At 40.9% G+C, this 22,823-nt stretch overlaps 1 protein-coding gene and 2 long non-coding RNA genes across 3 annotated transcripts; all 3 read left to right on the forward strand.

Annotated features, from left to right (window-relative positions):
* The first annotated feature begins 779 nt into the window (after window positions 1–779).
* On the forward strand, window positions 780–2,779 carry LOC120105950. Its single transcript, XR_005508199.1, has 3 exons — window positions 780–957; window positions 1,138–1,342; window positions 2,739–2,779. It is a non-coding gene; the product is annotated as an uncharacterized LOC120105950 (long non-coding RNA).
* A 1,607-nt stretch (window positions 2,780–4,386) lies between these two features.
* Window positions 4,387–6,478, forward strand: LOC120105955. The gene is made up of 3 exons (XR_005508209.1): window positions 4,387–4,427; window positions 4,534–4,615; window positions 5,455–6,478. It is a non-coding gene; the product is annotated as an uncharacterized LOC120105955 (long non-coding RNA).
* Window positions 6,479–13,023: 6,545 nt separating this feature from the next.
* Window positions 13,024–16,014, forward strand: LOC120105956 (cytokinin dehydrogenase 4-like). The gene is made up of 5 exons (XM_039118751.1): window positions 13,024–14,035; window positions 14,120–14,247; window positions 14,348–14,608; window positions 14,718–14,980; window positions 15,270–16,014. The coding sequence occupies exons 1-5, from the start codon at window positions 13,423–13,425 to the stop codon at window positions 15,610–15,612; spliced, it is 1,608 nt and encodes a 535-aa protein (XP_038974679.1). The 5' UTR covers window positions 13,024–13,422; the 3' UTR covers window positions 15,613–16,014.
* Window positions 16,015–22,823: the final 6,809 nt, after the last annotated feature.

The following is a 22,823-nucleotide window of genomic DNA, read 5'->3' on the forward strand; positions in this document are numbered from 1 at the left end:
TGTGAAGAAATAGGTGAAGCAATAAAAGCTAAAGTTCTTATAGAAGTCGAGATCTACCTCCTATAAAATTTTATTTTTATAATTATTTCTATTAATTGTATTTATTTTTGGAGATCTAGTCTTATTCAAAGTAGAAGAGGAATCCAATCCAAATTGCGAAAAGGATAACCTTACTAGTATTTAAAAGTGAGGCTATGCACTTCAATTTAGAAGATGTGGATTATCAATGAAAGAAAAGGAGAGTTAAGTCCTACTTCTGCTATACTTCTATCTTCTTTTAATTTTCTTCTGAAAGATTCTAGTTAAGCAAGCAGATTGAAGAAAATTATCCTTTTTCCCCAATCGGATTAGTTTTCTAAGAATTTGGCTAACTTAAGCATCGAAGGGTCCCTCAACAGACAAACTCTAGCAAGAAGACTTCCTTCTCCTATTTTCAAGTCGGCCAGGTGCATGTCATGGTGTAGTTTGCTCATGGATAACTATAGTAAGAGCTTGCAGAAAAAGTGAAGTCAAAAGTGCGTACGCGTGGAAGGATAAACACCTAGTACACTACAACAAATATGAGCTTTGCCGACTCTTTTATCCCAACGCTAGGGGAAAGCGTCGGAAAAGGGTGGCTCAGCTCCAGCCTTTGCCGACGCTTTGTTCTAGCGTCGGGAAAGGTTTACATACAACGACGCTTTAAAGCGTCGGGAAAAGATTAAAAGACGACGACGCATAAAAGCGTCGTTAGAAAACATCAAACCCTCCAACCCTTCGCCCAGCCCCCTCGCCTCCATCGAGAGCCGACTTCCCACCTCCATCGAGAGCCGGTGCTTCCCCGCTGCTGTCTTCCTCCTTCCGTTCGCCTAGCCCCCTCTAAAATTCGGTCGATGCCCTACTTGTGCGCGCGCCGACTTCCCACCTCCATCGCGAGCCGGTGCTTCCCCGCTGCCGTCTTCCTCCTTCTCCTCTGAGGTAAGCCTCCTCCTCCTCCTCCTCCTCCTCCTGCTGCTGCTCGTCCTCCTCCTCCTCCTCCTGCTGCTGCTGCTCGTCCTCCTCCTCCTGCTGCTGCTCGTCCTCCTCCTCCTCCTCCTCCTGCTGCCCATCCTCTCTCGGTCGATGCCCTAGCTGCGCGCCGTTTTGTTTTCCGAACAGTGGAACAGGGGGCGAATCCCGTGTTCGTCCCGATCGGACGCCGCGTCCCAGCGTCTCGCCCCACAAGCACACAATCCTCTCTTGTGGACTCCCCCAAGCCCTTGTTCCTTTGGATAAACAGAGCAGCGCCCTGTTTCTCTCGATCCTGACTGCGCGACCGCGGCCCCAGCTGCCCTCGCCGCCGCCGGTACTCGTCCGAGATAGGGTCGGTTCCCGGGTGGGCTTCTCCTTGGTTATTTTATTTGCATTTTCTTATATATATATATATATATATATAAAATTCATTGTTTTCTTGTGTAGCTGAGTAGTTTTAATGCTTCATTTAAGCTCTGCATTCGATCTTTAGCCCTTGATTCGCTAGATTTGGGCCATCATCGGTTGCTCGAGTCGCTTGGATTGGAGCGCTTGAGGGTTTCTTGATGTTTCTTGGCTAATTTGTTGGATTTTGAGTTATCGTCAGTTGATACAGAGTAATGTTGGATTCTTGACGAATTCGTCAATTGTTTACCTTCTACAAGGATTTCTGTTCAACCTTTGGTGGTTGATTCGTTGGATTTTGGTTAATTTTTGGCTGGTGCAGTTGACTTGAAGTCATTGGGATTTCTTGATGAATTTGTTCTTCACTTTTCAGAATCTGGGAATTATTTGGTCTTCTTTGAGGGTTTCCATTCGATCTTTTGTAGTTAATTCGCTGGATCTGGGTTATCTTCGGTTGATTCACTTGATTTGGAGGGAATATGATTTGTGAATAATCACCTCACGCTTCTTAAAATTTGAAATTAATTTTACTTTCCTTTAGTTGGAAAACATCTCATGGCATGCAAGAAGACAGAGACCACATGAAAAGCTTCACGTTGTTTAAGTTCACTTCAGTAGTATTTTTTAAGGACTTCGTAGATGGAAATTGCATGCTTCGAGCAGCCATGTAACTCTAGGCTTCCTCAGAAGTACTAAATGTTTAAATAATTTATTTGTTCACGAGTCATCAGATCATAAATATGAGATATGATTGTCTCACCTTTTTGGCCTTGGCACGCACTTCACCTGCAAAGTTTGAAGGGGGATAAAAAGATCAGAATGGAGTCAACATTAGGTAATTATAATAAAGCAGTGCTGGGCATATTAATCATGAAAGAACCTTTTTCGTTCCATATGTCATGGACTGTGGTAGCTGAATCCTCGCCCTGAAGATATCAAGAACAGATAATAAATATAAAAGATAATTTCCAGACCTAAAACTTCTCTAACAGATTGCATACCTTTGAAGCATTTTGTGTTTCAGTGTTTTCTTTCAGAATTTCTTTCTTTTTCTTTTTTGACTTTTTCAATGTTGAAGATGGTACAGGTTGCACAAAGGGATTGCTCTGAAGCAAGCTCATAGAAACGAGTTAGGTGCAATGAAGCTTCTAGGATCGCTTCTACAATAGAAACTAGCAGTGTACCATTAGGCATCTCTCATCTACAATAGATATTACATCAAGCACGACTCATAATCCTGTACAAACACAGAGAATGCATGTGCCAAACAAGTTGGCAATGGAACTTTATTTAGTATAAATTTATCATTTAACCAAATATTGATTCTTTTTTGTGCATACCAGGTAACAATATGCCCCGAGGGAGACGATTTAGAGATGTGGAGTTCCAGCATTCTCAGGTGGGATCTACTTCTGATCAGTCCCAGCAGCCATGTGAGCATCAGCAGCACGAGTCAGGATCTCAGCGCGAGCCTCCTGCTGATTGCCCGGAGGATGAGCTCCGGATCCAGGGTAATTCAATAAAATATTTCATATTTTATGTTCATATTTGTCTTCAACTTTTTAAGACATATTTTATTTAATTTTAATAGATGGACAAGGGACGGTGAGGACGAGACGGGGACCCACTCAAGTAAAGGATGTGTGGAAGCTTCCTCCGGGTGAGAAGATCATCATCCGATGCAACGAATTGGGGCAGCCCATCAATAGAGCTGGAAGTCTACTATCAAGCTTTTTAGGATCGGTTGCACGCAAGGGTCAGCTGTGTCCGCTCAACTATACGAAGTGGAATGACATGCTTCCTTCGTATAAGGTTGAGCTTCTTAAACTTATAGAGGTAATGAATTGAATTTATTCTTTTTAATTCGACACCTTCTGTATGTTAATTTGCTTTGTACCATAATTTTATTTTAGAGGTTTAATATTATTATAACATTCTGTACCTTGTTGTAGGGTAAGTTTGTACTCCCTCCAGAGAGCCATGATTGGGTGCTAAAGTCCCTCAACCGCAAATGGAAAGAATATAAAGCAAAATTGAAGACGGACTTCAAGCGCGAGGGTATGACAGAGGAGGAGGTTGCTCGTGTGACTCCTCCTGATGTATACCCTCAGCAGTGGAGGGAGCTTGTTCACTACTGGTTTTCTGAAAGAGGACAGGTCATGTATATTGTTTCAATATCTTCTATTATCTTTATTACTAATATAGATTGCAAATATATACATTGAATCATATTATACTGTGTGCTTTTATTTTGGCAGACATATTCTAATATTAGTAGAGCTGCCCGAGCATCTCAAGCAGTTCCTCATACTTCAGGCTCGAAGAGTTATGCGAGACGTAGAAATGAATTCGTAAGTTCTTTTGAAACTATTTGAAACTCTACTAACATATAGCACGTATCATGATATATAGTTTTGCCCATATACTTTCCGTATGTGTAGATAGTAGAGCATGGAAGGGAGCCTGGTGAGGTAGAGTTTTATAAGATGACCCACACTCACCGAGATGGCACCTTTGTCCGGGACGAGTCGAGAGATATAGTTGTATGTATTCATTTTTTATTTGATCATAATTATTTTATTAATTTTACTTCCTTTAAATTATTAATGTGACTGTTTATTTTTTTGAGAGAGATATAGGAAAGAGCTACAAATCTCATTTCAGAGCGCGTCGGGGAGTCATCATCATCCGACGCGGCCAGTCGCGTCGAGGCTCAGGTCTATGCAGAATTGATGGGCCCAGAACGTTATGGTCGCGTGAGGGGTTACGGTATCGGAGTTACCCCCACTCAGCTGTCTGCAGTGAGCCGATATACCCAAGATGCCAGACAAGGTACTAGCACTGCAGAGGTTTGTAGTTTGAAGACAGAGATGGCACAGATAAAGCAGTCATATGAGACAAGGATAGAGGAGATGAGGCAGAGTCATATGACTGATATGGCGGAGTTGAAGCAAAGCCAAGAGTTGAAGATACAATCTTTGCAGGACCAGCTTGACCATATTTCATCCTTTTTGCAGAGATTTGCTCCTCCGGTACATAACTAAATCTATTTGAATATTTTATGTAATTATAATGTATTCTTGTATGAGCGTGATGACTTTCGTATTTTTAGTTTCTAAAATATTTTTTTTCTTGTAGGTTGATGATACTTCATCTACTCGTAGAGATGATGATGCCGACCCTTGATACATATCTTGCCGAAACTTCCTTTTGTAAAGATGTCAGTCATTATAAACTTCCTTGCTTCTCTAGTATGTTGGTAATCTTTGTTTTAGCAATTCTCTTGTTGATTCACTATAGTTTGTTTTATATTCCAAGTCAGAGAGTTGATAATAGTCGGAGTAAGTTGTAGGTTTCGATATAAAGATTCATATTTAAGTTATTGTTAACTGCTTGTGCTCCTGTAACACAACATTCATCTGAAACCATCTGACTTTGTCCTTGCTTTTCCGAAGTCATCACCATGAAGACAAACCTTTTCAAAAGTGAAATGTCTGTCAGATGTCTGTTGGTATGGTGATAGCATAGACATTTTTCACTCGTATTAATCCCTGCTTGTCCTATCTTGGATATGTTCTATTGCTACTTTCAAGGTCAACATTATTTCAATCATATACTTTTGTTATTGTTGCTTAGCATCTACTTTATTTTATGGTTCTGTGAAGTTTACATTGGAGAAGAGGACGGTCACTCTTATGTGGATCTTTTCTAACTAAGATGTTGTGCACGCTAGATGACTTCTTTCCTTGTTTCTTTCACTCTTTAAACATTAAGGGTTCTGCTTCACTACAACTGCACTTGCTCTCAGTTCAGGCTAGTTAGCTTTCAAGGCATTTTGTATTTTGAGCTACAAGTTTATCATGGTTCCAACTGAAGGCTTAATTTTAAAGGGTAGCCATTGGTTGGTCCTTAAATCATGTGTCTTCTTTAAAGTGCGCAACACAAGTTTGTTTCATGTTTGACTGTTTATATATATGAGCTCAGGGGAGATCATGCACCTGGATATCTGATATCTGGTCATTACGCTATTGATTAACTTCAAATCAATTTTTCCTGCAGGTACTAGGGCCTAACATCTTTTGTTGGTTATGCCCTGTATCAAAGTTCAAAGGCTCTGGTCTCCGATTTCCCACTGCATTTGACCTTCCAATATCTACAACACTAACTTGACGTATCAGGTGGCAAAGATAAGAGTAATTTGTCTATAGAAGATGGAAACCATGTAAATTTTTGTGGTTGAGCCTCGCTTGGGAGTGGCTGATTGTAACAATCTTTTCCCATTGCAAAGACTGCAACGCTGATGAGCGTTATTAATAGGAACTGGCAATTGACAGGTTACTGGTTTGACCGGGGGAAAATACATGGTAGATTGTGTACTTAGGAATTTGACTTGTATGTTTTTAGAATGTTTTTGAAGTACAATGTAATCAAATATTATAATATGAATGTAATCAAAGTTCTTGTTTGTGACGTGTATTTTGTTATATATGTGATTTAGTGTATTTGTTTTGTTAGAATTTAATGTGTACAGGGTATTAAAAATTACTTTTATATATTTTTTTTAAAAAAAAATTCATTTGCCGACGCTTTTAAGCGTCGGCAAAAGCAAGTTTGCCGACGCTTATAAGCGTCGGCTAACGCCAAACCTTAGCCGACGCTTTTAAGCGTCGCAAAAAGCGCGGCACAACACTTGGAAAACTGGGAAGTTGGCACGCCTTTGAAGTTTGCCGACGCTTATAAGCGTCGGCTTACGGCAAACCTACGCCGACGCTTTTAAGCGTCGGAAAAAGCGCGGCACAACACTGGGAAAACTGGCACGCCTTTGAAGTTTGCCGACGCTTGGAAGCGTCGTCTAACGCCATAGCTAACGACGCTTAAACGCGTCGGCATAGGCCACCTTCGCCGACGCTTAAAAGCGTCGGAATAGACCGCCGACGCTTTCTTCACGCGTCGGCCTAAACCGGCCCCACGCCCACCTGCCCGACGTCGGAGCCACGCTTTGGGGAGGGTGGGTGAGAACTTCGCCGACGCTTAAAAGCGTCGGTATAGACCAAATATAGCGTCGGGAGATATCAGTTATTTTGTAGTGGTAACTTGGTGGTAATGAAAGGTCTGGTAGGACTGTCAACCATGTGCATGGTGAGAAATGAACAGGCTGTGGGAAGTGGTTTAACAGATTTTTTAACGGACAAATAAAAAGAAGGCTAGGATAAACCGATCGAATAGCCTGCAAATAAGCTAGATAATTAAGAATTCAAGTAGTATTAATAGAGGGACGTTTAAGGGTTTCATCTCTCTAAGAAGATAAGAAAAAGAATGAGGAGAAGAAATCCTCGTAATCAATTCAAGCTCTGGAATGCACTAAACTTTGGTCACTCGCATGTATATCACTTACCACTATACCGGCTCCCATAAGAAATAAGTTTCATATATATATCTTCAGACTTACACAAAAAAATTTAAAAGCATAGGGGGATCAAATACTTATCATGTGCATCAAACATGTCAGACATATTAAGACATATTCAAACTCATTACAAATTCCTCTAAATATGAAATGTTCACATGCTAATTTAGACCGGAAATAGTTAATTCTAATCGATGCTAATTAACCACAAGAATTTTGTTTCTTTAGAGGAGCACGTGTGAGATAAATAATAACGTAGCAAGATTCATGAAAAGAACAAAAAGAAATTTGTTACTGGTTAAAATGATACAAGTTGAGCCTAGATTTCCTTTTATTAGCCATCCATATGCAACAATTGGGGACTTGGATGTAGTTGGATTGGACCAGCTTAATATAATCTTTAGGTAATAAAAGTAATCAAGACATGTCAAACATATTCTTTAAACAACATATTTAGACTGCCTGGATCTTAATTGTACAAATGCTAGTCCAATCCAGCCGGTTTGCATCCTTGGCAGTGACAAAAGAAGCCGTGAAGTGAGAATAATGTCCTCATCTCTAAATCTCTTTTCTTTTAAGATGGGGTCATAAGACCCAATGCTATCATCGATGTTGTTTTTGGTGGGAAAAGGTGACCTCAGGCTGGTCCTTGCCGACATGCTGTCTCCACGTGGTGGACATTAGGGCCACTCAACCACCATTTTAGATTCTACCGGCCAAGCCGTAGCAATCCAACGTGGCACCACGTCATTAGCCATGCATCCAATAAAGTGGGTCCCGGTTCCAATGCAACTAGCTGAGGAGAAGCCAAGCTCTCATCAATGACCGGCCACAACTTTATTATGATGAGAGGCACTCCAAAATCAGTGTCACCACAACGCATTGAGCTTTGTAGTGACCTACAGTAGTATTTGTCCAAAAAGAGTTGCTTTATGGACCACTCCATGAGATAAGTTTAATTTACGGGACAGGTCATGTGACATAACTTTCGTATGATTATATTTATTTATTAGTTTTAAACTTCTGATGATGATAATAAAAGGATAATGTCATGTTAGTTGTCCTGTAAAGATGCTACATAGTATGGACCATATGAAAGAGCTTCTCACCAAGGAGAATGAGGAGACTTTTGATGAAGGATGAGGTTTTGGATCTGCTATGAAGTGGAAGTTCAATTCTGACCAACCTCATAATTATTTATTGGTGCACAATTTGAATAAATGATGGTGGTTGTGAAGATTTAAGCTTGTTATGCAGTGCAAGCAAATTCGAAGGAAAAACCGAAATATGTATTTCATAGCAGATCTGGATCTTATTCTTCGACAATAAATATTTTTTATTGGATGCATTGAATCTAGCCATGGATTTCTCTATTTTAAACGTTCCATTATATTGCTTACCCTTCTTTGGGTATGGCATAAATGCGACCTCTAAGGCTGGAGATGACTTTTTATAATATGTTTGTTGGTTGGTCTATGTAAGGTGATAGCTCGGTGGTTGTAACCTTCCATTTTATTAGAGGAGGTTCTAGGTTTGAATCTTAGTGGTGTTGTTTTTTTAGTATTTGACTCATAGAATGCTAACTCTAATTGTTATTTTCTATAGTCATATGAGATTTGATTACAAACTTTTGGCAACATGGTATATCTCATATAGCCTGAAGGACATATGTATTAAGTTAACTAGGTTTAACTTGTCAATTCATAAAACTAAATGAAAGAAAGCAACAAAATTGCTTCCCATGAGAGAAAAAAAATGTCATATGCATGTATATAAGGAAACAAATTTTACTCTTAAATAATATACCTCAAAAATAATGATTCATGAAATCCAAAAATAAGGCTATTTGCATATGTATATTATCTAATCAAGCACTTTATTGTAGAAGACGAAAAATTATAGGTTGTGCATTTGATTGATATGTATTGGATAAATCTTTCATACATCTCTAGATTTGTATACAATACAGGCAAGCAAGCTAGGTAGATTGAAATGAAGAAGGGTATAGAGTATTATTTTTAGTCTGTTGTTAATTAGAATCTTCAATGCCAACAAACAACAAATAGATTGTTTGAGGAGGTTATGTTGTCATTAAAGTTGACACCTGCAGAGAACTATTTGTAAGTGCATCCTAGTTAGGATATTATTCAAGAGGACGAGACATCAACGAAAATCTCATCTATTTCTGACATAGTCCCTTGATCCAAACCATTCTTATCCCTAGTATAAGGGGGAAACTTTATCTCCTATTTAAAGACAAATGCCAGAACTTATCAAGGGATTTATTCATTCTTTTCCAAATATCATACTTCTTATGTCTTTGCATGCATGCACATACATGCAAACTTGCGTGCACATGATCAAGCACCAAAGTTTGGATCCACTAAGAAGTAGAAACCTTATTTTTATTTCTTGAGTGATTGTTAGCTTATTTTAAAGGATGAGAATAAAAATAGAATGGCGATTGAAATCAAGGACAGGAATAAAATTTTTATACAACAAAGTCTAAAAATAAAATAGTGGTCAATGATCTTAACTTCTCCAAATACTTGAAGGGGTCAGCTAATTCCTATTCAAATTTCATATCTTGTATGGATTTATTTTTGTTAAATGGTCTTTTTTAGTGGAATGGCTTTCAGATAGCACTATATCATATAGCAAAGTTTATTTTTTATTATTTAGATTTTCGTATTCGAAGCATAATGCTAGTGCAGCAGCCCTCATATCATTGGTCAAGCATAAGATAGCGTGCATCCATGTATCCATTCTTTTTTTCCTTTCAGATGCAAAGCCTCTTAGAATGTTTATTTTTATATTCTGTACTAAATTAGATAGTGAAGTCAACCTTATGTCACAAAGAAATTTATGTTTAGAGCTCGATGCTAGTAAGATTCGCTCAAATAGTCAAATCATTGATTAAATGAACTAGGACGTGCATCCATCGCTTTGTTTGATTTTTTTTTCTTTTTCTTGGTTGAAGAGTCTATTACTGACCTTGGATTGAGTTATCTAATAAAATAAAGGAAACACAATATTTTTCTTGGTGCAAAGGTCAACCATTTAAGATTGTGATGCACATTATGTAGAATGATACGAAAAATCGGTCTATATTTTAAATTTGGTATGCTATTTCAAATAATTTATATTTGCACTAGTTATTGCATGATCACTTGTAAAGAATTCATCATTACAAGGTGTGCCAACATTGTTGAGAAATGTCTTTCATATTTATCAATTATATCACCCAAGAAAGTTGTGAAGGGCAGGGAGAATATGCAACCACAATGAATAGATGGTAGGGGTTATAGGAGATGACTTGGCAATGACAAAGAGGCAGGATGAATAGGGTGGGTTGTTTTGCTGAGAAAAGGCTGGAGAGAGAGGCAAGGAGACAAGATGTCAATTGAATGTGGTGAGTTGGAGGAGACATGAAATGATCCTCAAGTTTATTATCCCCTTACCCCATTGATCCTAGGTGGCCCTCCTGGTTTCTTAAACCACTCCGCAGAATGGATTATTTAGTCTCACATGGCATGATATTGTTAATGGTGGTGGAGTCGATGATTATGATGAGGCTGATGATGTGGCAATAGTAATGAGTAGTACATATAGGTTGCCATATCTTGCTGGACTTCTAAAAGATGTAGGACAAATAATACTCTACACCGCATGCACCAATATGATTTGTGCACCACACCAGAATCATCTCGTTTCTTTGCCATAAGCCAATCATGAAGACGAGCCCATAGAAAGAAGATGAGATGATTAGCATGGTGCACGGTTATATGATATGCAAGGAATAGGGTATAATTTCTCAAGATATAGTACCACATCTTAAGCCAATGGAGCAAAATAGAAGCACATAAAGGAAACACGTTTTTTTCTAACAAAAAGGTAGAGAAACACGGTTTTCTTTTCCTTTTATGCGGCTATCATCTCCTCTGGAATTGCTTCCTTCAAACACCTAAGACACGGCCTGCCAACCCTTCACCCAACCTGTTGAAAGCCCCACATTTTTTTATTTCTTGGTTGTGATAGCTCCGTAGGCAAGATGGGTGTCAGCCATGATCAAAGCATCGTTTTTTTTTTTTTTTTATGTCATGTTTCACATTTCTGTCAACGTGCTAAATGAGTTAGATTGGGTTAATTTAGCCTTGGACAAATTAAGCTTGGTCTTCATATTTTGCCATAATCTTTTATAATCACTAGTTATTTGTTTAGCTCAACTAGTTCTTATTCAATTGGATCAAGCATTTAAGTTTTCTTGATATGAATCGGAATTGATGTCTGCATGTGGGATTCCAAGCCCACCCCTAGCTACGCCAGATTCTAATTCTGGCTTCAAACATGATCAGACTTTATTCTTTCATCCCTTGGTGGATTGAAAGGTGCCAAAGGTTCGAACTAGTCTAATCAAATTGTCCTTCAGAATTTTCTTCTTGTAGGTACGCTGGAGCATCATGCATAAGTGGTCCAAAGTGGTTCACAAAGCAGAAGTTGGACTTATATCACATTATTTATTCCATGGAATTTGGGTTAGTTTATAATACTAAATCTAGCTTGATTAGAACTGATTTTTTATATCACTTAAACTTTTGCTTCAAAGAAAAGAAAACGCTAATATTTTTGTAGACATTTATCATGATTCGATATGCACAAGATATTTGCCAAAGGCAACATGTGCCTATGTGTTGCACAAGGATGGCCAATGTTGCATTAAGGCCTAACCCAACCCTAATTTTTGAACCACTACAAATCATATGCAATATTGGGGTTTGGTTACTCCATTTTTTCTCCATTTTCGCTCAAAAAAAGTCCACTTTTCCTCCATAAAGATGGGGACTAGGGTAGATCCATGGATCCAAATTGCGAGCGTAGGCCCGGTCAAAATTTGGTCGAGACAAGATCGCCTGCAATCTCCCCAACCCACTTTCAGCTTTGCCATTGACCTTTCATGAACTCAAGCTTGATGACTGCCAAAAGGAAACGCAAGTTTTTTTTAAATAGAGATGACTTCAAGTTTCTCTTTCTGCCCCACAAAAAAGGCTTAATAGCCCCATCGAGCTAGCATGAGAAAAATGTGACACATCTTTTTTGACCTTTCTGCAATCTGTGGGCTTCTTCCCTCTATCATTGGTGCAAAAAAAGAGACCCGGATACCGTATCCCACTATAAAATCCTCGTACGCTTGTTGTTAAGGAAGCATACACGAAGAAAGAGGCTGAAAAACTAATCAAAGGGAGGTTCTAAGCTTTGTTACTTGCACACAACTGGATGTTAGGCCACGGTTGGCTAAAACTAGTGTACAGGCATCAACTACTCCCTGATAAAGGATTGCCATTTGCATAGCTACATGATGGTATCATCGCATTGCTAAATAAAAAAAACAAAGCTTTAGCACTGCTTATACTTCATACTGAAGTAGAGCTAGTTAGCTAGGGTGCGAGTGGGTCAGCCGCCCGGCACCGATACCTAATTTTGACCTGAGCCAGCTTATCGGTCTATCCTAGGGTCCTATAGCTGGTCTCCAACGCAATTTAGCTTTAGTTTTAAAGCAGATGGGATAATTTGGTTGGACCTAATTAAATCTGAACGGAAATAGTTCAAAGAGAAAAAGATATATAGACCCATGTCTTTGCATTCAAATAAACAGGTCGAGTCCAGGTCAAGATTTAACAGCTCAAGAATGATGATTATGGTCCCATATGTCCCCGCATTAGGGTTAACAGCTAGTGGTTTAACCTTTGACTACTGTTGCATGCACACCCCACCACAACATGTCACACCATGGATGCATTGGAGTCGCTTGGCCCAATCATGAGACCTTCTTCAATGTGTTCCTATTGACTCCGGGGGAAGATGGTTTTGTTTATTGAGTCTTGTCCCTAGGCCGGGAAGTAAGGACCACAAGTTTCAGAAGAGCAACCATTTTTAATTCAACTGACCTCTCTCTTTTGAAAGGTATATCATCCCTGTGCCTCCACCCCCACCACCAGGATCTCGGAATCCCCCACTAGCTCCTGGTGGGGCCGATAAGGCCATGGTAAAAATTCTAGAACCTCTGGACCCTTGGGTGATTGCACTTGGACTTGAGAACGTGTGGGAGAAGCCCTTCTGTTTCCTTCTCTCTTTCTCTTTCTCTTCACACGCATACACACATACATATAAAAAATTATATCTTACACCACGGTATAACATATCCATCATAGATATTTTATTTCTTTGACTGCATCAAGATGAGCACTTGATAAATAAGATCCATAAAACTAGCACCATCATCTGGTATAGGATATAATTTCTCCTCGCACAAGCATCACTATCTCCTTTGCTTTAGCTAACATCTCTCTTCCTGAAAACAGAACACAAAAAGCGGAAAGCGGAGGTTTCAAAAAGAGATCTTCAACACTCCCCCATCCAAGTAGCCGGTCCTCTTACGGATTCTATCACACGCACAAGAAGAAGATTGGTTGACCATACCACTACCCAATAACCCAACCCCGCAAACACCCCTCCCCCCTTACCTCTCCCTTTAAAATACACCTTTCCCTTCGTTTCCTCTGCTCTTCCCACACCCCTCCCCCCATCCTCTTCCGACCCAATTGCCACCATCATTAGTAGTCATGAGACCATCACCCATGCATTGCCATAGACAACAGAACGTCGGCTTCCTTAAACTCTTCATGGTCTTAGTACTCAGCGGTATCGCCATGCATGTTTCTGACCCTGACGTGCCTTCCTCCCTCAGAACACTAGCTCTCGAGGGCCATCTCAGCTTCCATAATATCTCCCATGCCGCCAAAGACTTCGGCAACCGCTTCCAATTCTTACCATCAGCAGTCCTTTATCCTCGATCAGTTGCCGATATCTCAGCCACGGTAAAGCATGTCTTTCAAATGGGCCCGCGCTCCAAGCTCGCGGTTGCAGCTCGAGGCCATGGGCATTCGCTGCAAGGCCAGGCTCAAGCGCCTGGGGGTGTTGTCGTCCACATGAAGTATCTTCGAGCAACCGAGACCCAGGTGCATGCCGGAGATTTCCCATATGTCGATGCCTCCGGAGGTGAACTGTGGATCCATGTTCTACTGGAGAGCCTTAAGCATGGCCTCGCACCGAAATCCTGGACTGACTACCTCCACCTTACCGTCGGGGGCACGCTGTCGAATGCTGGGATCAGTGGGCAGGCCTTCCGGCATGGGCCGCAGATCAGCAACGTCCACCAGCTGCAAGTTGTAACAGGTTTCATCTCATGAGCAGTAGTACAAGTTGTTCAATGTAACAGCATTAGATCTTTCCATTTGATTCTCTTAGTATTGAGTGCAGGAACAGGAGAAATAACGAACTGCTCTACCAAGGAGAATGCTGACCTCTTCTTTGGTGTTCTTGGAGGTTTAGGTCAGTTTGGAATCATCACCAGGGCCAGAATTGCACTTGAACCAGCCCCAAAGATGGTAATATAAAGGATATATTTCCAGTTTCGATAGTATAATGATAGCAGCAACCAGAGCAATGGCAACCATTCCTAACGAGGCTACCATGAATTTCTCACAGGTGAAGTGGATAAGAGTTTTATACTCGGATTTCACCAGCTTTACTGAGGACCAGGAAATGCTAATATCAGAAGAGAAGACTTTCGACTACATCGAAGGCTTTGTAATAATAAACAGGACAGGACTTCTGAACAATTGGAGATCTTCGTTCAACCCGAAGGACCCTGTTCAAGCCGGCCAATTCAACTCCGACGGGAGGATCCTGTTCTGCCTTGAGATGACTAAAAACTTCAATCCCGACGAAACTGAGATGATGAACCAGGTGACCCTCTCCAACCAACATCATCTCCATGATTGCTGAAGCATGAGAGTGCAGAAGAAAAAAAATGAAAGAATGGTTTCTAAGATCAAATTGTCCTCTTTGATTGCAGGAAGTTGAAACACTTCTGTCTAAACTTCGGTACATACCATCCACCTTGTTCCAGTCAGAGGTGTCGTACATGGAGTTCTTGGACAGAGTACATGTCTCTGAAGTGAAGTTGAGGTCCCAAGGCTTGTGGGAAGTTCCACACCCATGGTTAAATCTTCTCATACCAAGAACCAGAATCCATGACTTCGCTAAAGAAGTCCTAGGCAAAATTCTTACTGATAGCAGCAATGGTCCCATACTCCTGTATCCACTTAACAGATCCAAGTAATTTAATTTGCCTGCCCACTGTCATCCCCTAACATGTTATAATCACCGCTTATCCCAAAAGCTTAAGCTGATAGGATGAGATAGATTTATTTATATATTTTATATTTTCTTATACTTCCCCTCACATGTGGGCCGGACTTCTCTTTAATGGGTGAGCCCAACATGTGAAATTTTTAATAATGGGGTTAAAGAGTGCAGAGACAGGGTTCGAACTCAAGACCTCTGTTGTCATACCATGTTAAAATCACCAGTTGCCAATGGTTTAAACTGTATGTTTTGGCTGCAGGTGGGACAATAGAACATCAGCGGTCATTCCAGATGAGGAAGTCTTCTACCTGGTGGCATTCCTTTCCTCGGCACCGTCTTTATCAGATCATGACAGTTTAGAGCATGCACTGAAACAGAACGATAAGATTTTAGACTTCTGTAAGAAAGCAGGTATCAGAATGAAGCAATACTTGCCGCACTACACCACGAAGGAAGAGTGGAAAGCCCACTTTGGGGCCAGCTGGGAGATATTTGCCCGAAGGAAAGCTATTTATGATCCCCTGTCCATTCTAGCTCCAGGACACAGAATTTTTCAGAAGAAAGCAGTAACTTTCACAGAGAATTCACAGCAGATGATGTAAAAAGCCATCGTAAATATAGTAGTTTATGCATACAAGGCCTTCACAGATTGAGAAAGCAAGAATAGTTAATGCTACAAAAAGACTAGGAGGGAGGATTACAAATCCCTTTTAGAGCAAATGACAACACTAGCAATAACAAAAGATCTATAAAAAGAATCTGGCCGCTTGAAATCATTTTCAATATGATGTTAGACAACCACATATGTTACAAGAGATCAGCACCAGATCAGATAGAAAATAAGTTGGCATGTATATAACTACATTTAGCCATATCTCAGATAATTTATAATTTATACGTTTCTTGCTTCTTCTTCTTTTTTTGAGTAATGGTGGAGGAAGTAAAGGACTTCTAGTCAATTGTATTACAACTCATAATTATGCACAATCTCACTTATTACAGTATATAGGATATTGGATATCATAACTGCCACATATTGTATGCACAATCTTGATATATCAGCTTAGATCAATCTCCAAAAATCATAGGATCTAATTGTTATATTCAAATTTAGTATTTATATCAAATTATAGAATTTTGCTATTGTATTATATTGTATCTAGTCCCTAGTATCTTTTTCATAATTATAAAATTTTGTTGTTGTATTCTACTATCTGAGAGCTCAACTTGTATATAAAGCACATCAGTACTATGAACAACATAAACAATTCAAATCATATTTCTAATATAAATTTCTCAAATTGCAGTGCCCCGGAGCTCTGAACCCTCTGTTAAAAATAAAATAAGATTCTTGTTTGAACATTAAGGCAATGAAATAGGAGAAATTGAGAACAAGTAATTGATCAACATTAAATTGCAAAACGTAACTTCTAAAGAATAAAATAACTCTACAAAACCTGAGAGTTTATACAAGACGCCATCAAGGAGATTTTTTTTTAAGGATTTGAAGGAGATTCAGCGAACATACCCTACATTCAAGCAGGAGTGGAAACATTAATTTCAAATAACCTAGTCCGCAGAAGTCATGTTTGGAGATACAACAGTAATATCCCAAATCAGCCAGTTTTATGAAATGACAGTATTAGACACCCATAGGTCCACTTCAGACAGGACCCAGCTAAATACTTTTTTGCCGAAGGTCCTTCAAAACTCCCTCGCGTCCCAAAGCGAAGAGGAAAAATAGCAACAGCAAGAAAGCTGCTTATATCATCCGTTGCTGCAAAACTTCCAACTGTGCAATGTTTGTTCACTATTTTGACAGCTAACATACTCACTTGCAGCATCCTCCATTCCTTAAAAGATGCAATTAATATTTGATAGCGCCATGTTAAAGTATGTAACCTTTAGGCAACTTGAACCATGGCTTAGGAGGCCTATCTCCATCTCTTGCTACTTTGTTTTCATTGTTTGAAGCCATTCTAACACTAAGCAGACACAAGGTGTAACGGCCTGAAATAGAGGAGGGCTGGCTTTCCTCCCCTGAATCCATTCCCTTTTCTCTCCCAACCAGCTTGCCATCTTATGCAGCCAGCTTGCCTTTTTTTTCCGTTCTTGTTTGGCCTAACAGGGAAGGGCTTTGGCAACAGAGGCAAAGCCGGAAGCTCTGATACGAGACATACGTAGATTGGTGCGGGAGTTCATCTCCTTCTAGATAGCTCATATGTATCAGAAGGCGAACAGTGCAGCAGACTAAGTCACCTCCTATATAGTCTGGCACTCCAAAAAGATTATTTGGACGAGCTTGGCATGCATTCCACACTCTTTGTATTATTTACTTTCACTTGATCCGGCAGATTATACTCACGCTAGAATTATTTGAAATGAAATGCCATTTGACCAAAAAAAAAAAAGGAGATTTCTTCCTTTCCTTATTTGCTGGAGCCAGCCAAGGAGGGGCAGATCGCGCCCTTCTCCTTACTTTCTTCTCCTCAACATGCGGGCGAGATTGACATCCATGATAACCTTAAAATAAAGCCCTTTTGCCTCTGTTTTTCAACCCAATGTATCACCCCTGTTCTTTTTGTTCTTCCTTGAAGCAGAGGTAAGAACATTGTCTCTGTGCACACCGAGGAAGCCATGCATACCGCTGAGCCCTCCATCACCCTCTCTTTTCTTCCCAGATCGAGTCCCTATCCTTCTATTTTCAGTTGACTTGAGACCCTTCCCCCCTTCTTATCTTCCCTTATTTTGTCCATCTCTGCCGGCCGCCACTATCGCCGGCTGCTGCCTGTCGAGCGCCGCTCCACGCCTCTGGCAAGCCTTCCGTCATTGCCACAACCAGGTCGCCAGCATCCCTTGCCTCACGTCCTCTCTCTTTCTCTCTCATTATCTATCTCTCATTATTATCTTTCTTTCTCTCTTTCCTCCACTTTTTTATTTTTCTCTTTCTAAATAGGATTACAGATCCAGCAGAGCGTAGACACCAGATCTTGAAAGCATATCGAGTTCTGAAGACCGATCCCACCATCCAGGTCTATTCCCACTAGGTTAGTGTCACGCCCCCGCCTCTGCGAGGCACGTGAGGCACCTAGTGCCCACGTGGGGGCCATATGAGGGGGGAACACGGGGCTCCCTTGCTAGATATTGTCCGGTTCTAAGGCTTCACGCAAGCATCCTTCACCTCTCTCCGATTTTGTTTTTCACCCAAAACGCGTCTGCAGGATTAGGAGACACCCGCCTCATATGTCCAGGCTCTAGAACGAGTCTTTCCGATGTGGGACTATTAGGCCTCACACCGATACTATATGTGAGGACCCGTGCAGGCGTGTATTTAGTCCCACATCGGTTATTCACTGGGTAGATCTTGAGTATTTATACAGGATAAGGAACCCAAATAGTAACTTCCGGCTAGCCATTTTGGGTGAGATCCCGGGTTGTTATAAATGGTATCAGAGCGGACCTGGCCCATAACCTATGTGGACTAGGGGACACTGCGGCACGGATCCATTGGGGCTAACCATGAGCCGATCATGGTGTTTGTGATTATATTTGAATGGATTTGAACCGTTAGACTGACGAAGACGTCAGGGCTTGAACGGGGAAAGTATGTGAGGACTCGTGCGGGCGTGTGTTGTCACGCCCCGAATTCGGATCATGACACGACCGTGCTATTGCAAACCTTTGCCCGCAATAACACGCAGCCACTTTAAAACTTCAAATGTTTCATCAATAAAAGATTGATTACAAAGCATCTAAAAATAGCAACATTTAATGTGTCATTTTCTTTTCCCCATAACCCTGAAGCATGTCACGCTCCTCGTTCCTAGCATCTCCTATTCATCTGTAAGAACATAAATAAATGGGTATGAGCTATAAAGCTCAGTAAGTAACAATGCATAATCTTATCGGATCAAGCATAATATTTTTCATACTAGTGCATTATTTTAAGAAACTAACGGTTGTAATAAAGAAAGCATTTTTTATAATCAAACCAGATGTAAACCTTTTGTCTTTATTCACTGCTTTGAAATCCGTACTTATCATTATTCTTGCTTTGAAATCCGTACTCATCATTAATCATGCTTTGAAATCTGTGTTTTTAATAAAGTAAATATTTCAAATAATCCAACCAGTCATAAAACTATGCATGTCCATTTATGCAACTTCATAAATATGATTATGCATCATAAAACTTTTGCATTTATGCATCATAAAACTTTTGCCATTTATGCATCATAAAACTTTTGCCATTATTCCATACTTTAAAATTCATACTCTCAGATGATAGTGTAGCTATGGCCGCTCTTATTCCCACGGCAAGGCCTTTAACACTGCAGGGTCATCTTTCAGTTACTATTACCCACTGGCGGGGGTCGTAAAGCCAAGTTACTTTTACCCACTGGCGGGGGTCATATGCCTAGTTACTGTTACCCACTGGCGGGGGTCGTGCATAGCGATCTGAGAGTCTTTAAAACATATCATGTTTTTCATAAATATTTTCTCATAGATACATTGGAAAGTGAATAATGGCATCATGCTAAATCAAACTCATGATCATGCTGAAAACTTTATTTTTCTATGCATCTTTCTACATCATCATAATCATGTGTACATAATATAATAATAATAATAATGATGGATGCTATGTATCCATGTAATCATTTGCTAACACATGCTTGATCCTAATTTTGTGAAAACATAAATAATCATATACAATTTCATAATCGAGTAATCACAAGTATTTGATAAAACATAAGATTATATCAGGTACTTTTTCCATAATTCTTATACATAATTCTAATTGCATAAATAATATTTTTTCATCTTATAAAACGTGATACATGATCCATAATAAGATTAAGACAGGTTACTTACTTTAATTTGCTCACCAAATGCCAATTCTCCAATACCTGGCAAGATCATTAAATTACATGTCACTTGCATATTTAATTTCTATTTATTTATAATCTTAAAGTCATTTACCACCCATCCATAGGACTCAATTTTATTTCGGGTCCATAGACCAATTTAATTTCTAGTTCAGGCCCAGGGCCCAATTCAATTTCTGGTTCTGGTCTAATCTACTTCCTGGTTCGGATTTGATTAAATTCCTGGTTCAGGTCTGGTTCACCTTCTGGTTCGGGTTTGACCCAATTGCTCTCTGGTTCAGGTCAGGGCCCATTTGCATTCAGGCCCAAAGTTTAATTGGGTTCTCGATCAGGCTCTTGGCCTGATTCAATTACTGGGCCCATTTGTATTCAGGCCCAGAAACACAATTAGTTAATTTATAATTAAACCTTATCATTTCTAATTAATTTGAAGGGAACCTAGCCTCAAAATATATTCAATTTAGTCCCTATATTAAAATTTGAGCTCTTCAAGCCCAGTTAGTTTTGGTTTTAAAAACACTAGGCTTGAATCAGGGCCCAGCCCGGCTTCAGGCTTCTAAAGCCAAGTTTATTTGAAGCCCACTTCGGAATCAGACCCATTTCGGCCCACAGCCATTTTTTATTTATTTTTCTTTCTTCTTTTCTTTTCCTTCTTTCCTTCTTTTCTTTTCTTTTCTTTTCTTTTCTTTTTTCTTTTCTTTTTCTTTTTCTTTCTTTTTCTTCTCTTCTCCGTTCCCGAAGCTTCCTCCCTCTTCTTTCTTTTCTTCTTCTCTTCTCCTTTCTTCTTCCCTTCCCGATCTCCTCCTCCTCTTCTCCTCTTCTCACATGAAGCGAGGAAGCTCGTGGGAGTGCTTGGGAGGGAAACAGGTTCGAGGTCGGGGAAATCGGCGGCCAGCCAACATCGCCCGCGGCTCGGCCTGTAGCAGCCGATCCCCCCTTCTTCTTCTTCCATCTTCTCTTCAGAAGGGAGGAGGGCGACTCCCCCTCATGGAAGAGGTCGGTCGCGACCGGCGGCGCCCACGGCCGAACCCGTGGCCGCGCCCGCAGCAGCCGGCCCCCTCTCCATTCTTTGGTGCAAATGTGGGTCGGAACCACCCCCTTGAGAAGAAGGGGCCTCCGTCCCACCGCAGCTCCGACCGAAGCCCGCAGAGTCTGCGGTCGGAGCCGGCGGCTCCTCCTTCGTCCCCACTGCGGGTGGGGGAGAGACCCACCCCCACGGAAGCCGCGACCAAGAAAAACCCGCGGCTGAGTTCACTGCACCGGATCCACATCTGGGGACCCTAGGTAGGCTCTTCCCCTTCTTTTCCTCTTCTTCTTCTTATTCTTATTCTTCCTATTCTTTTTCTTTTGTTTTCATTCTTTCCCTTTTTCCTGTTTTTGATCTCTTATATTTCGTTCTCTATATCTTGTTGTTTCATGATTAAGCTAGATCTACTTGCATATTACAATGGAAGAAGAAGTCAGGGACTTACCTAGTTCCGGGACAACCCTGTGATGTTCCCTCCGGCGGCTCATATCCCTACTCTTCAGTTCCTTGTAGCAGGAGAAAAAGGGAGTGAGGGGCAGTGAGGTGAGGAATGAAACATCCGTGAGAAGAGCCCCTGGTTCTTATAGCATTCGGTGGGGAGGAAGAAGAGTGGTGGTGATCGTGGCTGTCAGGCGGTTGTAACCGCCGAACAGCTGGCGATTACCGCCTCCATCTTCTTCCCGAAAGGCTACTTGGATTTTCAGATGGGCCAGCCACATTGGGCTTGGCCCATTAGTCCACTATGTGTGGGCTGGTCCTCACATGTGTTTAGTCCCACATTGGTTATTCGCTGGGTAGATCTTGGGTATTTATACAGGATCAAGGAACCCAAATAGTAACTTCTGGCTAGCAATTTTGGGTGAAATTCTGGGTTGTTATATACCCTTATAGGGCTAACCAAGCGGGAGTGCCCGACACCTCGGTTGGTATAATCAAGGCAAAACTCATCTGATCATGTTCAAACTAGGTACAAATGGTTCAATATAGATTGGAGGTGACCAAATCTAACAGTATTTTGTTAGAACCAGGGTGGGGGCAGCTACGCTGCCTGACGACTCTAGGTCAGGATCCTTCACCTAGGTCGATCCAAAAATCACTAAGAGTCGTACTTATGGAGTCCAATCACCTCTAGAGAGAAAGTTTGGCAGGAAGAGAGAAGAAAGAAAGAAGAGAGAGAAAGTCTAGATAGAGAGAGAAAGTCCAATAAAGAGAAAAGAAATAAAGAAAGAGAAAGAGAAGAGAGAGAAAGAAGAGAGAGACTTTCTTCTTCCTCCAAATAGGGGAGAGTATTTCTATCCCTTTTCTCTTCGGGCGAAAGGAGTGGCGGCCCATGGTGGCTTAGCCCTGGGCGATGGTGGCCACGACAGCTCTCAGTCGTAGTCATCGTCAACAACGGTGGCTGGTGGTGGCGAAATCTAGAAGAAAAAGGGGCCGAAATAGGGTACCCTATTTTGGATGGTTTTTCGGTGATTTGCTGGCCTGATCATCTAAAATGGCAAGAGAGAGAGGAAGGAAGAAGAATAAGACCTACCTTGGTCCGACGAGGTGGTCTGGTGACTCCTTTTGGCGATAAATCGAGGAAGAAGATCGAAGGAGGAGCTTGTGATCGGTGGCTCGATTTTGAGTGAACTTGAAAGACAAGGAAGGGGATCCTTAAATAGGAAATCCTGGCCTTATCCGACCAATCTTTGGGTGGCAATGGGACTCCTGGCTGGAGTCTTCCTCCTGATCCGTCCACACGTGCGTCCTACGTGAAGCCAAAGGCTAAACTATGGCTAGGCCAATTAAGTAGACCAAGCCCAGTCCACGTTTCATATTCTTCCCCCGTTAAAAAAATTTCGTCTATGAAATTTTTGTAGCTATAGTTCAAAGAGTAGAGGATACTCCTTCCAAATCA

This window comes from Phoenix dactylifera, unplaced genomic scaffold (assembly GCF_009389715.1).
Source record: "Phoenix dactylifera cultivar Barhee BC4 unplaced genomic scaffold, palm_55x_up_171113_PBpolish2nd_filt_p 000405F, whole genome shotgun sequence".
NCBI classification, from domain to species: domain Eukaryota; kingdom Viridiplantae; phylum Streptophyta; class Magnoliopsida; order Arecales; family Arecaceae; genus Phoenix; species Phoenix dactylifera.